Source organism: Triturus cristatus, chromosome 1_2 (genome assembly GCF_964204655.1).
Source record: "Triturus cristatus chromosome 1_2, aTriCri1.1, whole genome shotgun sequence".
Classification (NCBI taxonomy): domain Eukaryota; kingdom Metazoa; phylum Chordata; class Amphibia; order Caudata; family Salamandridae; genus Triturus; species Triturus cristatus.
In genome coordinates this window covers 69,426,799-69,448,707 of record NC_140580.1, presented here as the reverse complement: position 1 = coordinate 69,448,707, position 21,909 = coordinate 69,426,799, and the positions used below count along the sequence as shown (strand labels likewise).

Sequence of the window (21,909 nt, the reverse complement as noted above, 5' to 3'; positions counted from 1 at the left end):
ACAATTAACTGAATGATTTAACACTACAATGTGAGTAGCACTACACCTTCCCATACAAACAATAGAACAGAAACCCCTAGTCTCGCCACAGCCTCAGGCCCAAAATATGGAACCCAGCAAACTAACAATCATGCTACTCAGCAGGACTTGTGAAGACTAAGGAAGCAAACTAACCACAACACACCTAACTAAAGCGATACAGTTGCCAAAGATGCATCATTCACACGCACACACACTAATGGTGTGACATATGACCTAGGTTCACCCTTGTGGAATCACTCAAACGGCACGTTCACGCAGACGCTTCACATCTTTACTTCTAATTAGAAGGAACCAACGCTTAACACTGCATATAATCGTGGGCATCACTATGGCAACACCATTTTATATTAAGTGACAATTACTTTGGTCAACAAAAAATGTCGCTTCATTTCAAAAGAGGATGCTTGGACTTCTGAGAGGGGTACAAAACATGCAAAATGGAAAGCCTTTCTGCTCTCTTTCAAGAGGAGACTATTACATTTTCACTGTTACAATGCTTGTATATGTATCCTGGATGTGTTTGCCAATGAGGAGTTCCTTAAATGAGGATTTAGTGCGTCCACGCCGGAAGGAGCTCTGTTCATCACAGAGGCAAAGGTCTTGTATTATTACCAGCAAGGATGTGGCTGCCAGTTATTTTATTTAACACAACCTGAATCGAGAGAGTACAATGCACCACAGATTTTATTTATTCATGCCTGAATAAACTTGCACTATCACTGAATCCTCGTTTAAGGAACTCCTCATTGGGAAACACATCCAAGATACATATACTGGGGATTATTTCTGGACACAAGATATGTGCAGTCTTAACTGTGTGTCTAACATTGGACTCTATTGAATTCCATTCGCAACGGAAATACAACCGGATTTAAGGATCTTCATGTACTGAGTATAGCCCTGAAGAAGTTGCTGCGCGCAACCGTATGCACGACGAAACACGTGTTGGCTAAGGCTGTTGTGAATAAACTGAAGTGCATCTTCCAGCAAAGACTCAAGCTTTTTTACACTTTTATTGATATAATTGATATACTGTTAGCATGTGAAGGGAACTGTTGTTCTTTTTTACCAGTGGATATCCACACGTTGGGGAGAAGGGTGGCTCTCCGTACCCTTATGCACCACAATCCTCACACAGTATTAGAGTATTCTTACCTGCGTATTGCCCAGGAGCGCCAACACCCTATAGAAACACCTACCAACCAGTTTCATTGTAATGACATCTGGATTCCTGGTTCTGATTGTTGGTGTCATGGGGGAACATGGATCATGCATGTGATCCATGACTTAGCTTGTCTCGTATATTGCGGTATTTTTTGCATTGCGGATCCCAAAGCGTTACCCTCATTGATATGAAAGGCTACTGCCTTTGCGTGGATTTAAGCAGCACAGTGGTGGAAGCATACCATGTAGTGATCAGTTGAAGTGAACAGGCCTTTTTACCTGTGTCACTCAATTGAGGCTTATAGGCTCACTCATTTAAAGTTCTGTTACTGTGTGCTTAACTCACCCTTGGTCTACATCGGATTGGTGTGTGGTGTTGCACAGTGTGTGTGCTTTATGCATGTGCTGCTTGTATGTGTGCCTGTGAATGGTACAATACATGGAAAATGTAGTGCTGTGCAGCGTGTTTGTATTTTATACATGTGTTGGGTATATGTGTGCCTGTTAATGGTATAATACATGGAAGATTACGGGTTCTATTTTGGGAGACCCAGGGCTAACAGGAGAAGCCTGAGGAGGTAGAGGAATCCCTCCAGACAGACTTGTGGATTGCTGCATTCTTGTGAGCTGGGTCGGAACCACTGGAGGAAAAGAGACCCAGGCTCTTCAGTATACTTCAATGGGTGCTGTTTGATTCAGAGAGAGGCCACTGGACTAGGTCCTGAGCACATCTCAGTAATGAGATGGGGCTGATGATAGAATCGTAAAGAATAGGGCTGAAGCCCTGTGGTAACCATATGTTTCACATATCACTGTAGCTAACATCCAAGTGTGAACCTATAGTCTCTCCCACGGCCTGTGTTGGGAAGCTATCAGATTTGGAGTCGCTCCTGCTGTGTCAGACTGCTTTCAAGAGAAAGAACAGGGCTGAGGAGAGGAAACTTCAAAAGTAAGCAGCCCCCAACGTAAACTTCCAAGAATCAGACCCTAAATTAAATTTGGTGTCTGGAAATTAACTATGAGAAGGGGAGTTCTACAAGACTTCTGTCTCTGGACCAGGAATGGACGCCAAGGCCTGCCTATCTCCGAGCTGAGTAATGGGACATTACCCAGGGAATCCAAGTTCACCTGCTTCTGGAGTATGGATCACCAGCTCCTTGCTGCTTTGCCAAACCCAGTCTGCCCTGTGAGGGAGAGGAGAGCACTGGAGGGAGCGAGGTCCAGTGGGGGATCCTCGCAATTGGATCTCTGAAACAAGCTCTGATCAGTATGGCTTTTGCATCAATTGGGTCTCAGCCCGTGTGCAGAAAGAAGTCGGCCGCCCTGTATGCCAGGTGGAGCTACCGTGAATGTTCTTGCTGTGCTGATCGGGCTTGTACCCCCTGTGCAGAATGAAGAAGGTGGCCCAGCATGCCAAATGGGGCCACTGTGATGACTACTGCTGTGCAGATTGGGCTGTGTATGAGGAGTGAAGTTGGTACTCCCTTTTGCTAGGTAGAGCTACTGTGAAGAATGCTGCTCCTATCAGCCCGTAGCCTGTGTGCAGAGTGAGGACGGTGATGCTGTATGCCAGGTGGGCCATCGAGAAAAGGCAAGGAGGGTGACCACCATTAAAAGGAAGAGCATATGTGGAGACCCGTGTGGCCCACGCCCCAACTGAGGACCAGCACCAGTGGAGTGGTTCCAAGGAAACTCACCAGCATTAGAGGAGCGTTGAGGACCACCCCATGGCCTCTGCGTCTACAGGACCATATGTGAGAAACTCAAAGACACCAACCGCTGCCCCTTTTTTTATTAAATCAAGCATTTGACTGGACAATCACTTATTGCTGAAACTAAATTTATTTTGAGCTGTGAGTCTGTCTATAGTCCCTCTTATGAAGTATGAGTAAAGGCATTGGTTGGATACAGGTGCAGTTGACTCTGGATGTCCCAGTGGCTAAGGTGTTGATTTGTTCATCAGTTCGTGCTACTATGAGTTCATACAGACTATGGTTCTTAACAGCATATTTGCCTCAGTGTGCTCAGTCTCTCAACTTATAATGACTGGGTCCCATTTTACAAGCTTGCTGAAGATGTGGCTTTTGCTTCACAGGTGCATTCTGAGAACCTGTTCCTGCAGTAGCGGCTTCAATGATGTGGGACGGCAGCGGATGCTTAACATGGCACATGGGCTGCTGAGCGGTGATCAACGCTTCTGACTTGCTCAGGGGGGACTCACATTTGACAGTTGTGGCCTCCCAGGCTGGATGCAGATGGGTGCTCGGTCTTGGCCGTTGTAGTGTCTGGCCAGTGAGCATTCACCATTAGAAATTGCAGCCTTCCAGAATAGATAAGGGCTTCTGAAGCTCATACTGTCCTGCCAATTCTTTGATTATATCTACCTCAAGTCAATCCTCAGAGCTTTTCTGCCAAACCTCAGAGTCTTCCTATCCTCTTTTGTGTTTTCCCTACCCTTTGGATAGACCTCAAACAACCCACCAAAGATGTGCTCTCACCATCAACCTCCATACCCCCTCAATAAGCCTCAGACATAATACCTCTGGCAGTTTTGTGACCCCTCGTATCACACCAGATGGCCTTTTCAAGGACCCCCACCACTGGCGCCTTGACCATTATTCTTTCTGGTGTTATTCCCTTCTCTCCTATGATTGCCTTCAGTAACCAAAATATCTATCTCTTCTGGAGCTCAAAGTCCCACTTTCAAGAATCAGTACCCCAACAATCTCTCTGACCACCTCCACTAACCCTTAGAGTTTATAGGCCTGGGCCATTGACTCTTGGATTCCCCTTGCTGGTCCACTGTCCCTATATCGCTGCCTCTGGCCTTCGGAACTCTGTGCTGGTCCACACAGGCCCTCCGAATCCTTCAGATTCTCCCCAGTTCTAAATGTTCATCTGACCTGTATGGCTCTCTCTCAGCTAGATTTTACAGCCTCCGTTGGCCCTCAGAGATTGTTAGATCTTTCTACAAGTGCTCAGTGCAGTTCTTCCCGCATCATTGCTAAGAACCCATATGGTCTTCTTTGCTAATGTTGTTCACACTTTCTTCAATTTAACAGCTCAGGCAGCCATCTCTGTCAGCACTACGGACCTTTCAGCTGGCCCTCAAACCTTCAGGCACTTTCTTTTTTTAGCATTCAGAGCCTCTATACAGGTGCTTGGACTACCCTCCCCATTGTTACATTTCAACACCATCTCTTCTAGCCCATTAAGCCCCTCAGGTGGCTCTCTGAAACTATCTTTTAGACCTCCCCGCTGGCCTCAAACAGGCACTTAGCTAGATCCCCTTTACTGCCCTTGGCCTTCCCTTCCCTTTGGCATTCTGCCAGCCTTCACATCTTGCTATCCTTCATTACTCACTTTTGTTAGCTTTTGCTCCCCACTGTCCCCATGACTCCAGCCATGCAGCATCTCAAAAGTCTGTTTCTGCTTTTGCCAACCTTCACAGACCACTGAACCCAAATGTTGTCTCTCAATTATGACAAAACCCCTAATATTGGTCTCTCTGCCTCACCTTTTTCTTCAGATTAACTTGTTTGCCTTTCTGATTTTTACTATTGGCCCTACAGGCCCATCTGAAAGGCCCAGGCCACTTTTGCATGCTATCTACTGCCATATCAGCCCACCTACCCCTATCTTCAGCCTTTAAAACCCCACCATCCATTTTCAAATGCTTCTGAAACCCAAGTGTTTTGCAGACTGTTCTGCCAGTCATGACATTCAGAACCTCTTTGCTGTTCTTAAAACAGTTCTGCTACAAGTGAACCTCCACCATCCCTTAACTTGCCATCAGATCTTCACAAACTACTCATCTACAGCTGAAGTTATCACTGCTGACCTCGGTTCTCTGTGCTACCGCAGCTGGCAGAGACCTTTTATACTCAGTCTCTCATTATGCCATCTCTGAAAATCTATCTGCAGCTTGCCTGACTCCCTCTTCTGCTCGTCAAAGCCTTCATCTGATCTTGAGCTCCCCTTTGCTAATTGCCATTGGCATCTGCCATCCCTCCTCTGTTAGCCATTAATCATTTTACTGACTTCAGCATTCTGAGTTATTCAAACCCTTTCTGCCATCCTTTACAGACCACAACCATGTTCACACATATGACTTCACAGCCCTCTCTATAGTTTCAGTTTCTCTTCCCCCATCCACCCTCAGACCACTGTGTCAGCCTCAGACAGCATCTGCTGTCACACAGAGCGTGACAGTCCTGGGTTTTTATCCAATTTGCATGCTGTGGTTTTTTCTTACCATCAGTGCTTAAGTGGCCGAAAGGTTAGGGGTCTCCAGGGACTGACAACATAAAAAGCGAGAGTAGAAACAGTTTACAAGAGGGATATCTTAATACATGAGAATCACACGTCTCCTCCTCCCAGTATTCTTTGTTCTCCTCTCAGTCTTTTTATGTCTCCTGGTCTTGTCCCTCCTCCTGGTCCTATTCCAAGCTGGTCCCTAGCCATGTTCCCTCAGTACTGATGTTCCAGAATATGATGATGCTGGTTGTAGTCCTTCTTGGCCATGGTCTTCCTAGCCATGCCCTTTCTTTAAAATTCCTGTCATGGCCCTTCTATGCATTGGTCCTTCCTGGTCCTCTTGGTCCTATTTCCCTTTGTCCTGGTCCTACTCATCCTTCCATCCTGGCAATGTTTGCACTAGTTTTCATAGGTCTGAACCTCCATGTCCTCATGCTCTGGGTCATCTGAATCCTCCTGTCCTTGTTTCCTGTCCTCGTGGTTCACCTGGTAGTGAATCCATTGGTAATGGCCCCCCTAAACGGGTCCTACTGGGCTTGGTCATCTTAGTCCTGGTCTGTCCTCTTGATGTTAATCATGTTTTTTCTAGTCTGGTCACCTTGGCCATCCGAATCTTTGTCACCCTAGTTCTTCTGCATCAGGTCCTGAGTCTCTTACTCCAATAGGTACTCCATGTCCTAGTTCCCTTGGTTATAGTCTCCTGGGTCTCCTAGCTCTTTTCCTTGTCCTGCTATACTGATTCTTCTAGTTAACCTAATCCGCCTCAATCTGGTCCCTGGCCCTAGCCCACCTGTTCTTGATCTCCCTAGTCCTCCTGGTCCTTCTCCATATGGTAATGTTACTCCTGGTCCTATGTGTCCTCCTGCTTCTTGTAATCCTGGCTGCGGTCTAACTCATCCTCTTAGTCCTGAATTTCCTTTTTCTGGTCAGACTGCTATCCACACAATATTTATGGTCCTAGTCACCCAACTTAGTCCTCCTGGACCTATCATCCAGGTATGGGCCCCTGTGTCCTCCTGCCATGTTCCTCCTTGTTATGGTATGTCAGGTTTTAGTTCTCTTTGGCCTCTGTTCCTTGATTTTCCTCATCCCCTTGGTGATGGTCCCAATAGTCCTCCTTGCTATGAATCTCTTAGCTCTTGTGCATCTAGATCTGGTTGTTGGTCCAAGTCCACCTGGTTCTTCTTGTTCTTGTCCTCCAGTTCTGATTCTTATAGTCTTCTTCACCTTGGTTCTGGTCTACCTAGCCCTGTTCTTCCTGTTCCCCTGCGTCCCTGTTTTTCTCCTAATTGTGTGCTCATTGGACCTTATCCTCTTGCTCCTGGTCCTCCTTGTTCAGGTCTTGGTATGTCTAATCCACTTGGTCTTGGTCCTCCTTACCATCCTGGTCCTTCCAGCCATCCTGGTCCTTAAAGCCCAGCTTGCCCTGGCCCACCTTCTTCTAATCCACTTGATGGTGCCCCACCTTATCCCGATCCTTCTGATACTCCTCACCAGGTTCATCTGATTCCTGGTAACCATCTTCTGATCCAGCTGTTTCCCCTGATCTTCTGTGTCCTACTCCTCTGAAAGGTTTTCATTCTGGCTTTGGTTGCCCTTGCCCCGGTCTGAACATCATGGTCCTCTGTGACCTAGTCCTGGTACTTCTACTCGGTATTGTCTTAAGGATTTTTGGGGCCCCGTGCAAGACCAAGTCCCTTGGTTGACATTTTTCTGCTAATTGAAGCCTGCATTGTGCTAAACAAACTTTCAGAAACTGAGTTAAAATAAAAAAAACTATTAAAATATGTCTTTCCACTGCCCCCCAAAATCCTAAACTGCCACTGGGCAAAGCAAGAAAGACTCAGAGGTAGAGGTTGGCAGAGAAGTGAGAAGCTGAATATGGAACTATTCAGAGGTATTCTAGCTAAAAAGGTTTACTTTCACTGGTGGCTCCCTGGAAGACTGGGGCACCGGGCAAGTGCCCACTTTGCCCATGCCTTAAAGCATCCCTGCTCCTATTACTGGTTTTAGTAGTCTTTGTCCTTCTCATGGGTTTATGCCCACTGGACTTACAGTTTGGGTTCTCCATCGCCTAATTCGCCTGGACCTGGTCCTCTTAGCCATCCTAGTCCTGGCCCAACTATACCTACTTGTCCCTTCATACTGGTCATCATAAACCTTGTCTTTTGACCATTTAGGCCTTCCAAGGGTCTCCAGCACTGACCCCTTTTGGTCCTGTTCCTTTTTGTCTCGCTTGGCCCAGGTCACCTTGTTCTACCTCCCTTCACCCTCACTCTGTATCTCCTAGCCCTGGTACCACAAGGCCAGATCCATCTGGCCCCCTTTACTCACCTGGCCTCACGCATCCTCGTCCTCCTAGGCAGGGGCTTCCTCTTTCTTGTCCTCCTTATGTGGGAGTCCAGGTTCTCTTGGCTCTGTTCACTGTCCTCTTGGTGTTGATGGCACTGCAGCCACTGGTCCTAGACTTCTTGATCCTGGCTCTCTTTTTTCAGGTCCTCCTAAGGCTGATAATTTTGACCCTGGTGCTTTTGGCCATCTTTGTCCAGCGCTTGGACTTCCTGGCTCTAGTTAGCCTTGTTACATTTGATCCTCCTCACTGTAGTCCAGCTACCCTAGGTTCTATTCAGTCTGCTCACCTTAGTACCCAAGGCCTGGGTCTACTAGGTCCTGATTTTCATGGCATTCATAGACCTGTTCCTAATCTTGCTGCTCATGATCCTCTTAGTCCATCCAGTTATTCTTGCTCTGGTCCTGTTGGGGCCCTTGGTCCTGATTCCTCTGGCCTTCTTAATCCATATCCTGCTTTTTCTTTTATCCTGGTCCTACTTACTATTTTCCCTCCTGATCCCGATCTGCACAGTCCTCCTCAATTTGGTCCTGATCCTCCAGATGCTAGTTCTCCTTGTCCTCCTGCTCCTTGTCCTCACAGTTCTGCATCAACTTGTTCTGGCCCACCCCTGATGATCATAGCCTTCCCAGGTTCTGATGGTCTAGGACCTCATTTCCATGCTAGCTTTACAGATTCCTGGCAGTGACCTTTCCCTTCTGGTAGTTGATCCCAGGCACTCCTTCTACTCCTGGCCCTCTTGATCCTGGTACTCTTGTTGCAAAAGCTCCCCATCCTGGCTATTTTCCTTCTTCTTCTTACCTTAATTCTAGTTCCCTGGTCCACCTGGGCTTGCTCCCGTGGTTTACCTATTACCCTGGGATTCCTGTTCCAAATCCTTCTTCTGATGCCCTCGTCTATGCAGTCTATGTCTTCTTAGTTCTGATTCTCCTATGCCTGGTCCTCCTTGATATAGGGCTACACGCATCAAGGAAAAAATCGGTCGCAAACGGGCAGATTCTCAGAATCTGCCCCTTTGCGACCGGTATTTTTGCATTTGGGATGCATCATCCCAAATGCAAAAATCGCAAATTATGATTGCATTTAAGGAATCGCTAATTGCGATGCTTTGAATGCAATGCAAGATGCCATTTAAAATAGCGATTTCGCTATTAGGGTCCGCCAATTACCGGAAAATTATACCTGATGGTAATTAGCAAAAACGTTGAAAAATGCACTAAAGTGCATTTTTCAAAGTTCCATGTTACACACACACACATGCCCTTGGGGCATGTGTGTGCGCAACATGTGTTCACATATCAATATCAGGGGTGCAACAGGGTGTCCTTTTGGCACCCTTGAAATTGCATGTGCAATTTGCGAGTACCTATTAGGTACTTACAAATCGCGCATGCAATTTCTATTAATTCCTATGGGCCTCTAGGCCCATAGGAATAAATGGGTAGCATTTCTTTAATTGCGAGTCGCAATTTGCAAATCGCAATCAAGGAATGTTTAGCAATTGCTATTTTTCAAGGGATTCCTACATGCATAGGCATTTGCGATTCCTTATTAGTGAATCCTTATTTTTCGCTAATAAGGAATCGCAAATTACATTGTTGATGCATGTGCCGGATAGTCTTCTGGTGGCTTTGTTGCTGTAGCCCTACTAATGCCCCGGTTCTCCTACCACATCCTAGTCCTACTAATCCTCCTGGTTCACTGAATTGCCTGTTGCACCTTGTTCTTGTCCTTCTGTTCCTTGTTCTCTCTATCCTGGTCCTCGTCATAGTGTCCTTGTTCCACTGGCCTTGGCCCATCTAGTTCCCAGAGTGCGGGTCACCCTGCTCTGTGTAGTCCTTGCCATCCTGGTTTAGGGTCCTCCTAAGTCTGACCTCTTAGAGAAGTTGACTCCAGGGTCTAGACTTCCTGGTCTTTTCAGGGACTTCTGATCCTTCTAGCCCTGGTCCTTTCCTGTTGTGGTATTTCCAGTCCTCCTGCTTCTGTTCTCCTCATCCTCCTTGATCTGATCTCTGTGGTGCTAGTCCTCCTGTCCCTGGTCCTCATTTCCAGTTCCCTACTGATGCTGGTGCTCTTAGTTCTGCCCACCTGGGTCTACTACACCTAGACCTGGTCCTTTTATCCCCTGGTCTTAATCAGTGCTCTTTGACCCTCTTGACCCTCCTTGTCAAGGGCCCCACAGTCCTCTTACCTCTGGTCCTTCTACTTCTTCTGGCTCTGGTCCTCTGGGTCCTCGTCCCACTGATTTACATCCTCCTGATCCTTCTCAGTGTTGTCCAGGTACCCCTTTTCTAGTCTCCCCTGGCCCTCCTCCTCATCCTTTTGTTCCTGGTGTTCTCTGATCTTCATGGATTAGATTACCTGCCCCCTGTTATCTCTTCCCTTATTCCACAGAAGACCTATTACTGTGTCTCCATCCAATTTGCCTCGTGCAATTGCCCCAAAGAATGATTCCTTCTTGCCATATGTAAGTGCTTCTCACTTTGTAGCCGATGTACCATCTGTCTCTCTGCTCTGTTTGCTGGCTCCTGCGGTGTTGTCAGGTCTGAACCATTGGCAGCTGGCATGTACCAAGGGTGGTGGCCAGGGGGCACTTAAAAAAAAAATAGACTTGCCTTCTTGGCTTGCTGAGCGACGTCCTCCTCGCTCGGGCTGTCTCTCCCCCAGGCAGGCTCCAATGCAGAACCCAGCCAGCTCCCCTAACCAATCCTGGTGCTGCTCTCACGCTGTTGGCTAGCATGAGAGAAGCACCAAGATTGGATTGCGTGGCCTCACTCAGTGCTCTCAAGAGCACTGGAGGCCTCTGCTTTCTCTAACCCAGCTGTTCAAGACAGCTAGGTTAAAGTTTTAAAATGTGCATGTCTGGCTGGCTGTCACAGGACAGCTAGCCATAGAGACATGCGCATTTCAAACTTTAGCGCAGAGCTTCCTACTGCCACTCGACAGCAATGGCCCCGCCCCATCCTGACTTTCAGTTCGTTACGGGGTGCTGAAAAATAAAATGGTAATAAATAAAGTCTATTACCATTTTATTTTTCAGCTCTGGGGCTTGTGGGGTGACGCTCCTCCGCTTAAATGGAGGAGCCGCCCCAGGTCTAAACTACTTATCAAGTACAATCCTCCTTATAAAGAAGCCACACACAAGCGCAAGGTTTTTAATAAGAATCCCCAAATGAGTCCAGTCCTCAAAAATCTTCGATCACGAAGAAAACACTTAGGTAACATGCATTAAAAATATTCTCATTGTGCTTTGCTGACATAACTTTAAAGAGGCTTATGCAAACAGCCAAATACTCACCATACTGCAAAATATAAAGTGTGGCACACAGCATGACTTCTACGTTTCTCGGTTTAATTTCAAATTGATTTTACTACCTTTATCTGTAAGCAACTTAGATTAATTAAAGTACTTAATTTGGTACATTTGAATATGCGTTTACTTCCAAATGCTTCACACACTTTCCTGCATGGCATTACAAGATGGCCACCAATCTGGCATTCCTTTTTCTGTTCATGTCAGGCTAAACAAAGACCTCGTTCACACTGTTTATCCGGTCGCCTGTCAAATAGTACATAATCTCTGCTATTTTGCCTGCAGCCACATAAATAGTGATGGTTGAGCTATTTAGCCAACCCCTGGCTAAATAGAGCAGATTATGTACTATTTTGCTAGCTGCTGGGTAGCAGTGTTTATGTACTCTTTGGTTGGTGGATGGTTAATAGCCACTTCCATGGAAAGGATGATATTTTTACTTCCACGTTGGTCATTCTCCGCCAGGATCCAAAATCGATTCATTCAGTCAGAGGCTACATTAAAGTCTGTTCCTGGATATCCTAACATTGCATATAATATTACTCTAAAATACAATATTATCTGAGACTTAAAACTGTTCTTTTAACACTCCTCATCCAGATGCTTACTTTGTGACAGTGGGCGCAATACATGTTTTATCTTACTTAGTGAAGATGTTTGCACATATTGCCTTTAATATGAAGATCAAGTTTAGTACCGCACACAACTCTTGCAGTCAAACTAACTATGCCATTTGGCTTATTGACCAGCATGGATATATTATTGCTCTAGAAGTCTTTCTAGATCTCAAATACGTATTAAATAATGATGCGTCTGCTTCCAGTTCCAATTTAGGCCAATATTTTCTTATTATGCAGCTTTTGTCATTGTATTAACACTTTGACGACTAAACGGTCCCAGTAGGACTATGCGCGATGCAAAATTTCACTAATAAATTATTTTAAAAAAAAGTAAATGCATAACAAATAAATGCCCTCACATACTGTCTGATCAGTACCTGTGGTGACTGAGCCCCCACCACCAGTGCGCGTGATATTTGCAGGAGGGTTTGCCATTTTTAGAAAAAAAAGCCCGGCCAGGTGTAAAAGCAATCCAAGCCCCATGTGGCACTGAATGGCCTCTAATAATAGCAAACCATCATTAATAACCTGGAACTCACCACCTCATAGGCCTTTTCGTATCCGTCGGGGTTGATGGAAGGAAGGAAGTGGATTCTGGTCTCTTTAATGAGGTGTTTGATGCGGGGGTTTCCTGCCAGGTACTCCAAGCACATGAACTGCATAAGCAGCAGCAGGAGCTCGCGACCAATCACCTCGTTCCCATGAGCACCCGCAAGATACCGGAACTCCGGCTCTCCTGTGTAAAAAGAGGGACGGTTAGATTCAAAATGGAAACACGTATAGCTCTATGAATGCCTCCAGTTATTGTCTGCAAACTGCAGCACAGCAATCACTTGAGGAGTCTGAGTCCTGACCCTCCGCACCTCCCCAGCCCCCCCATTCTAGTGCTGGGGGCCACATATAGAATTCCAGCCTAACTAAGTGAGACCTATGGCAGCGCCTGCGCTGAGACACTGAGTATAAGAATGCACGCACCCCAGATGTTTCTTGCAGCGAGCAGTACTGTCATGTGGATCTCACTGCTGCCCTGCAGCGCCACCTGTTGGTCACACATGGATCTAGTGTTGTTCCTCAAACCTGACCTGAAGCACTACTTGCATACTGAGCTGAAACGTACTTAGATCCCTGTAAATGCAAGTTCAACTTCAATACCGACCGTCCCTATGCATGAAACATCAAACAGAAGAAACCCTTTAATGAGAAGTGGAGTGAACCGGCAAGCCTCCTCAAAAAGCATTTTCAGGTGTTTAACAATGCACAATATGGGAAGAGTAGGAAGTTGCAAAGTCTCCTAACTCATACTTTCAAGTGTTTTTATTGGGCTCGTAAACTTTGCCAAGTGCAGATTTTGCAAGATTTTGTGGGAAGCCATCCCCTCTGCTGTTCAAGGCCTTTAGCAGCAATGCAGGGACCGCTGCCACCACTGGGGAACCGTATTCTGCACAAGAAAGAGAAAACAAAGAGTAAAACTCACTGTGTGCTGGGACAGAAGTCTTTCCGAGGCTTCTGCCCCATACTTACTGTGTGCATTGGTTGCAAGTGATGTACACTAGCACTGGTTTTTGGAACCCAGATTTATTTTTCCTCATCAGACTTTGAGTGAGAGTGAGAGAGATATAAACCTCAAAAAGGATGAAAGAGCGAGGAAGAGCAATATAAGCGAACAGTGCGAAATAGAGGAAGCAGGGAGGTACGAGAACCTCGCAGAGACAGAGGAAAAGAAACAGGAAGTGCAGGTTGGTGGACTAAAGAGGCATGAGGTGGGATCAAGACTGGGCAGCCTTGCCAGTCCACAACCCCGGCACTGCTTGACAAGTTGTGCAACGATCATCCCTAACACTCAGGACAAAGCGTCACCTGCTCACCAAGGTGGAAATGGAAGATGGGATTGGGCCTCCTAACATTGAATATTTTCCCTAAAGAAGGATGTACAAACTCTCAGCAGTCGGTGCCTTCCACTAAGGACACTGCACAGTTAAGGTGCACAATCACGGAAGCTCCCCAGGGAAACTACATGCCACCCGGCAAAGCACCGGGGCTGCAGGTAACACACGCACGTGCTCTGTCTTGATGTGGATGGTTTTAATCAATGGATATAGGGGGAATTGTGTCACATCGCTCAAATCAGACTTCTTCAATTTGGGACAATATGATTGGCATAGTCCAGAATTAACCAAGTCTCGGCAACAGTCGAGCATATCATCAACAGTGACTGGGGCGAGGTGACATATCGCGAATTATGAAAGCAAACGCAGCCTTGTCTAAACTCTAGTTTTGCGGTGCCTTTCCTCCTCAAGCTTGGCACACACCACTGACACCGGAAGCCACACGTTTCAAAAACACAAACACAGAATGTGGCAGCGCAAACACGTGTGAAGATGTCTGTGCTGCCGGAATCTGTGTCTGTGTTCTGCAATTTATGGCTGCTGGAGCCAGTGCTCTGCGTCAAGCGGTTGCGCTCTGCTACAAGAGGTATTTGGGGTATTTTGCCACACAGACACAGTTAATGTTAGCAGCATCTAACACGGTCGGAGAGCTTTACTGGAAGGGAATAATCATGATGTCAGCAAAGTACCATAGTGAAAACGGAACTCTTGCAATGAAAGGAGATTATCTCGTCGAAACTGGCCTCGCGCAATAATCAGTCCACGCAAGGTATTTTAGCGTAAAAGGCCATTTTATTAGGACAGGGTTGGACAACCATAACCAGAAACATAACACAAATCCCCAACAATCCCCAACCACAACATTCCTCACTACCCATACTCTCCAAGACTCCAACTACTCCATCCCCACTTCACACCGCAACCTTCTCACTTCCATTCGCTTCCTCACTTCTCTTCCAAAACTCCACCATCATCTCCATTCGTCGTCCACTGCTCTGACGCACCCCCACGTTTCCCCAGTATCCCCCTCCCCGGAAGGGTGAGTATGCCCGTCATGGACTCCTCCCCCCTCCCCAATCCGCCCCACACACACACAACCCGTCCTAAACTGGCACGCTGAAAAAACATGACCTCCTCAACTAGTCATGTAATTGCCGGGTGGGCGGGTGGCCAACGATCCACTAACTATCCCTCCCTGAGGCGCTGGGGAATGGAAGAGGAAGGACTTCCTCTTCCTGCCCCTTTTAATCCGTACCTGCGACCCCACCCCTTATCCCACCCCTTCCTCCCCTGTCCTTCCCTTGCGCGAACTCCCCGGGGGAAGACTAGACCGCTGGTCTTACTTCCCCCGGGGGCCTCCTCGCGCAATAATCAGTCCACGCAAGGTATTTTAGCGTAAAAGGCCATTTTATTAGGACAGGGTTGGACAACCATAACCAGAAACATAACACAAATCCCCAACAATCCCCAACCACAACATTCCTCACTACCCATACTCTCCAAGACTCCAACTACTCCATCCCCACTTCACACCGCAACCTTCTCACTTCCATTCGCTTCCTCACTTCTCTTCCAAAACTCCACCATCATCTCCATTCGTCGTCCACTGCTCTGACGCACCCCCACGTTTCCCCAGTATCCCCCTCCCCGGAAGGGTGAGTATGCCCATCATGGACTCCTCCCCCCTCCCCAATCCGCCAACCAGGGAACCCCCGGAGGGCGGTTACCTGCCCCACCCCACACAAGTGCACCTTTCGCCCTCACCTCCTCATACACCAGATCGACTCATTCCACAGCCCACTGATAAAATCCCTCATCTCCATCATATAGTAAGCGTTTCCCATGTGCGAAAGGTGCACGCCATCGGCCCTAAAAAGCAAGGGCTCTTCGAGCCGCAGACCAGGATGCGCCAGCACCTTGATCCCACAGTCCTCACAAAAAACTCTCATCGCCCTATTTAATTTTCTGCGGGCGCGTTCCACTGCAGCGGGCTTCAACGCCCCCCTCCAAAACTTTCTGGGAATGAACTCTGTCCACACAATACAAGCGCCAGCCAGATTGCGTTTGATCGCTGCCAAGTCCCGCTGCATCAAATAGATCAAGGACACCGCTGATTGCCGCACCAGATGGTTCTCCCCCAGGTGAATGACAAGCAGATCCGGACATCCTTGCTGCGAGACCTTCTTCGTGAGCCAAGGCAAAAGTTCCCCCCAGCGCATTCCACTCCTACCCCACCAGAAAACCTCATGACTGCAGCTTCTCAGGCCCAGGCTACGCCCGTACACCTGCCTGTCCGAAAACTTGGCAGCCCAATGCACAAATGAATGTCCCACTATCCAGGTAACCGTCTTGGCTCCAGGACCCCCAACACAACCTACGAAGAAAAAGGAGCATTAAAAACGAGAAAGGACGCGCAAAACGCGCACACAGCCGCCGCGCACCCCTCCGCCCTACTTCCTGACGTACCGCTCGCAGCAGCGCGAACGCCATCTACCAATCTTCCTGATCTTATCCCAGGACCAACCCAGCCGTGCCGCCGCCGTCGCCGCGCCGATCCGGAAGGAATGAGTCCCATTCCCCGCCGGGTCCCTACCTAAGCGCCGCAACGCCATGCGCATTACCGCCAACAGTTGGTAAGCCGTGACCCTTTTCCCAGAAGCATGACAGAAAATCTCCCCAGCCAAACGGCCGCACTGCCCGTAAAAACTGCTCCACTCCCGCACCGGGCACACTGCCAACTCCCCAGACTCATTCAGCCACACCCACGTGCCTCTGCCAACCTGATCCGTCTTGGAACGCCCCAGCCATATCCCCAGGCGCCCCCCATCCAAACGTACCTCCTCGAACCTCATCCCCATCCCCCCCCTACCCCCCAGCAACTCCGAAACCCGAAAAGCCCCAAAGAACATCCACGTCATACATAGGCGGAACAACGCCAACTCATACCGATCGTAACACAGAAAACCCAACTCCCCCAACACCTCCACCAACAGGTCAAAAGTGATCGCCTGGCGCAACGGCGCTCCCCCCCGCCCTCCCCGCTCCCTGGTCCAGCCCTTCAGCATCCTGCTCAGCAACTCACCCTTGGCCGGATCAAAACCCAGATAGAGCTTCCCATAAAAAGAAATCCCCGCCAATTTCCCTGCAATCGTCACTGACGACAATCCCCTGTCCATGCAGTGCAAAACATAGCGCACGACACCCGCCTCACACTCACCTTGAGACATCCGCCACTCATCCCGCGACCAACCCAAGAACACCCCCAACTCCACCCATGCCATACGATACGTCGGCCGCGTGGACTCGGCAACAGACTGCTCCACCAGATTCACCACTCTCACTCCCCCCAGCTCCAGATACCCTCCGGCACCTTGGTCTTGGCAAAGTCTGCTCCGGGCGCCAACCTTCGGAAACGCTGCCACTGCGAACGAGACAATGCATCCGCGATGTCATTGCTAACGCCCGGCACATGTTTCGCGTGAAACAGCACATTCAAGCGCAAGCACAGCAGCATGAAACTTCGCAGCAAGCGCAGCACCCGCAGGTCCCTCGCCCTCTGATGGTTCACCAAATCCACCACCGTCCTGTTGTCCACATGAAAAAGCACCGATCGGTTCCGGAATTCCTGCCCCCACACCTGCAGCGCCACCAGCAGCGGAAAGAACTCCAGAAACGCAATGCTCCTGCCCTGTGCCAACCAGTGCGCCGGCCACTGCTCCGCACACCACCGACCATCCCAGAAAACACCAAAGCCGCGCGCCCCAGCCGCATCCGAAAAAATCTGCACCTGCCACACCATGTTGTCATCGGCAAAGTCCAAGGAGACCCCATTGAAATCACTCAAGAACCCCTGCCACACTCGCAGATCCGCCCGGACACCCACCGAAATCCGCACCCTGTGATGGGGCAACACTGCCCCTGACATGGCCAGCCCCAGCCGCCTGCAAAACGTCCTGCCCGCCCGCACCACTCGGCACGCAAAGTTCAGCAAGCCCAACAAACGCTGGACGGACCTCAAATCGATCTTCCGTTGCACCACCACTTGGCTCAGACAGTCCTGTATCTCCAATACCTTCTGCTGGGGGAGGCGCGCCATCCATTCCACTGAATCCAATTCAATCCCCAGAAACGCCAGACAACAACTGGGCCCAGCCGTCTTCTCCGGTGCCAACGGCACCCCAAACTCCCCCGCCATCCTCTGAAAGTGGCCCAAAGCCGCCCCACACTCCCCCGACTGACCGCGGCCTACAAACAAGAAATCATCCAAGTAGTGGGACACCAGCCGGTGCCCCGCCCTGTCAGTGAAGGCCCATTGCAAAAAGGAACTGAAAGTCTCGAACAGAGCGCAGGAGATCACGCACCCCATGGGCAACACCTTGTCCACAAAGATGGCCCCCCCGAACTGCATGCCCAGCAACGAGAAATCCTCCGGGTGAATCGGCAGAAGGCGAAACGCCGACTTGATGTCACACTTGGCCAATTCCGCCCTCCGCCCACACAGTCGCACCAACCCGATCGCATCATCCACCGACGCATACAAAACCCGGGAATCCTCCTCCGCGATGAAATCATTCACTGACCGTCCCTCAGGCCATGACAAATGGTGAATCAAACGAAACTCGCCAGGTTCCTTTTTTGGAACCACCCCCAAAGGGGATATGATGAGTTCGGGCAGCGGCCACGTGTCAAACGGGCCGGCCACGCGACCTTCCAACACCTCCTTGTGCAACTTAGCCTCCACCACTCCCGGCAACTCCTTCGCCGACCGCAAATTCTCAGCCCACCTGCACTCCCGCGGCCCCTGGTACCCCACTCGAAACCCTTCTGTGAATCCCCAAAACAGCCGCAGCGCCGCCGCCCGATCAGGGTAGCGGGAGAGCCATGGACCCATGGCCTCCACACTAACTGGGGTAGGAGCCCTTTGGCCCAGCCTGCCCCCTTCCCTTCGTGACCCACCATTGCTCGGACGGGGTGGCCAAAGTGAAACACTGCGTGACCGGGTGCTTGCCTCCACACTTCGAACACTCATGTTTAAATCTGCAGGGGTGGCGGGAGCAGAATCCCTTGTTGAAATTCCAACAAGCCCCAGTGGTGGCTCCCCCACTCTTAGCAGGCTGTCCGGTTGCGCCGGCAGCGGCAGCCTGCCCACCCGCACCCCCAGCTCCACTCGCGCCCCCTCCCGCCCCCCCCCCGAGGCGGGACGGGACTGAAAAGACCGATAAGCCACCGGAAGGCCACTCGCAGTGTGGGTAGCCGCAGAGGACTGCGTGGAGGCCATCCATTGCACCCACAGCTCCTGATCCACCTCTCCCCAGGCCTTGTCAGGGTTGACGCTGACCCTCGCCCGAAATTCCTCATCGTAACTGAGCCAGGCAAAACCCCCAAAGTGCATCTGCGCTTTTCTGATGATATCCATGTATTTGAACAACGCAATCGCCCTATCCGGATGCTTCTCGCAATAAATACTGGCATAAATCAGGAAGGCCGACGTCCAATTTTCCATAGTTATCGGCACCCGTGGCCGCCTTGTCAACTCCCACTCCTCCTCTTTAGACCCCTCTTTCGCCTGAATCTCCCGATGCAACAATTTAAAGACATCCACATATTCGTGTTTCCGAATCCTGCCCCTCGTCTTTTCAGACAGATGGGACCCCAGGGGCATCGCCAACCCCATATAAGGCAGCTTCTTCTTATGTTTCTCACCCCCTTCCTCCTTCCCATCTGTCACCTTCTCCGTCTGAACACCAGCTCCCACCATTCGCTTCTCATCCCCCTCTGGGGCCGCCGCCTTAGCCGGCACCTTCGGCTGCGCCGTCTCTCCCACCACCCTCACCGACCCATCCCCCACCCCCACAGACCTACAAGACTTCTTACGCCCCCGCCCGAACCCCTCATCCCACGCCCCCCACCATGCGCTCTCACCTGTCAAAGTGCGTGGCACCTCCTGCGCCCGTCCGCCGGGACCCGGGGCTGACACCCTCGCCGCTGGCGCCTTGCTGCAGCTGGCTTTGTTGTCCTGGAAAACACCAAACTTCTGCGTTGCCACCGGCCCCATCACCTCACGCACTTCGCCTTCCTCCAACTCCTCACTTTCCGACTCGTAATCCAGCTCTTCGACCACCACAGGCTCACTGGGCTCCATGCGCACCTCACGCACTACACGCTTCATTCCTTTTCCTTTCTCTCCTAGGACAAACTCATACTCCGGCGCCGATGATGCGCGCTCCCTCGATGGAGGGCAGGCCGCCGCGGACCCCCCTACTGCTTCGTCCCAGCGTCTGGAGGCCGTCGTGCGCCCCGCCGGCCCACCCCGGCCTCTACCAGCAATCAGCGCTGGCGTGGATCCCACCCCCCCCTCGTGACCGGCATAGTCCGAGGGGGCCCCAGCGCCACCAGGTCTCTGCGACATCAAGTCCGTCCCTGCCTCATCCAGCCACACCCAGCGCCCGCGCCCCCGCGCCGGCCCTGCCCCTCCCCCGCGCGCCACAACCCGGGCCGCCGCCCGCTCCCCCTCCCTGGCCGCGCACATCTCCTCCCAACGCCGCTCCGTATCTTCGATCAGCCGCCGCTGCTCCCGGATACGCTCCTCCAAAGACATCTCCGCCCAACGGTCGTCCCACCGCCCCTCCCCCGCGGCCCGTGCCCCACGACCGCGGCCACCCACGCCTGTTCTAAAACACCCGGCCGCAGAAGGTCCGCCCTCCCCGCACGCCCCAACAACTGCAGCGCCGCCCGCACCGCCGCCTCATCCGGCGCCTGACCCCCTCCCGATTCCATCGTAATCGCGCTCCGCGCTAACCGCCGCTCCGCCCCCGCCGACTCCACCCGACACCCACAGGCCGCCAAACGTCGCCAAACGAGGCCGCCCTGACACCCGCTCGTTACCTCACCAACACACTCCGCTCCCGACGCGAGAACACGCCCCGCCGATCCTCCGACTCTCCACAGGCCCCGCTCCGCGCACCCAACGATCCACTAACTATCCCTCCCTGAGGCGCTGGGGAATGGAAGAGGAAGGACTTCCTCTTCCTGCCCCTTTTAATCCGTACCTGCGACCCCACCCCTTATCCCACCCCTTCCTCCCCTGTCCTTCCCTTGCGCGAACTCCCCGGGGGAAGACTAGACCGCTGGTCTTACTTCCCCCGGGGGCCTCCTAGAACTTTACTGGTAAATGAAAACTGAAAATAAAATGAAATATGAAGTGACTACATGTACCAGAATGCTATGGGACTTTACGGAAGGCAGCCTTCCTAAAAAAATCGCCCGTGAAAGGATGTGTGCTGTGGCTGCCAGTCAGTGTCCAGTGTCCAGTGGTTTGAGCGCTACCACAATCCAGACACCAGAAGCCCCCCGCCTTCCCATGGGCTCCCCTGGTACAGTCAGTGTGTGGGGGGAGGGGAGTCGGAAGTCCTGCCACAATCACGTTGCCCATAAAAAGAGACTTTCTTTTTAGGTCTCGCCTGAGCCAGCGCTTTAGCGCTGCTCTGGTGAGAGCTTTAGTAAACGGGGGATTTGGAAGTGAAAACTAGTGCTTTTCAGGCCTCCAAATACAGTGCATGTGCGCCGGGCGCGCGCACCATTTGTCAGCCTGCCGATTCACTTTCGCGGCCGCTTTGATGTTCTCAGTGAGCCACGCGGTCACTGAGAACATCAAAGCGGCCGCGAAAGTGCTCACCATTTGCCACCCCCTCCCTTGGCGTTTTAGTAACAAACCAAACACTCCTGGCCAACTTCCTCAGAGCGTGACAGGCAAAAAGCTTCATACTAGAAGTTAGAGACAGTAATGGATAAAGCGCTCACGAGAGGTAGCTAAAACTGTTGCTTTCAGTATTTCTATATGGACCTCTGCAAGAGAAATCCTACAAGCCCAACTCATCGCAAACAATATTTATTCAATTTTATTTTCGGCTAGACAATCCCAAGGAGAGGCAGACCGGCTCAACACATGGAACTAAAGAACCACACAGCGATGCCCTTAAACCTGCTTGCAGGACCCACTCCAAGCATGCGCCCTCTCCACTGAAGGCGGACTATAAACTTCCAATATCTTGAGTTTTCTAACCTACGCAGGTTCTTTAATTCGGTGACTTTCAAAGCTCTTTGCTGTTTTTCACCTTATGCATTTCCGCTCGTAGCCGGGTTCACCTTCTATCACAAACTGTTCAGATTTAATGTCCGCTGTCACGTCATTACCCCGGGGGTCACCACACTGGTGGCCCTTCAGCAGTGAACCACAAATCTGGTTTCACGTTCCTAACGCGCTGTGTGATCTTGAGT

At 50.5% G+C, this 21,909-nt stretch overlaps 1 protein-coding gene across 1 annotated transcript in view; it reads right to left on the bottom strand.

Annotated features, from left to right (window-relative positions):
- CPXM2 (carboxypeptidase X, M14 family member 2) overlaps positions 1-21,909 on the bottom strand; it is a 381,585-nt gene that overhangs the window by 30,470 nt on the left and 329,206 nt on the right. The window contains exon 9 of the mRNA XM_085601678.1: positions 12,286-12,482. Coding sequence (XP_085457804.1) covers positions 12,286-12,482 — 197 coding nt within the window. The remainder of the gene's footprint in view (positions 1-12,285; positions 12,483-21,909) is intronic.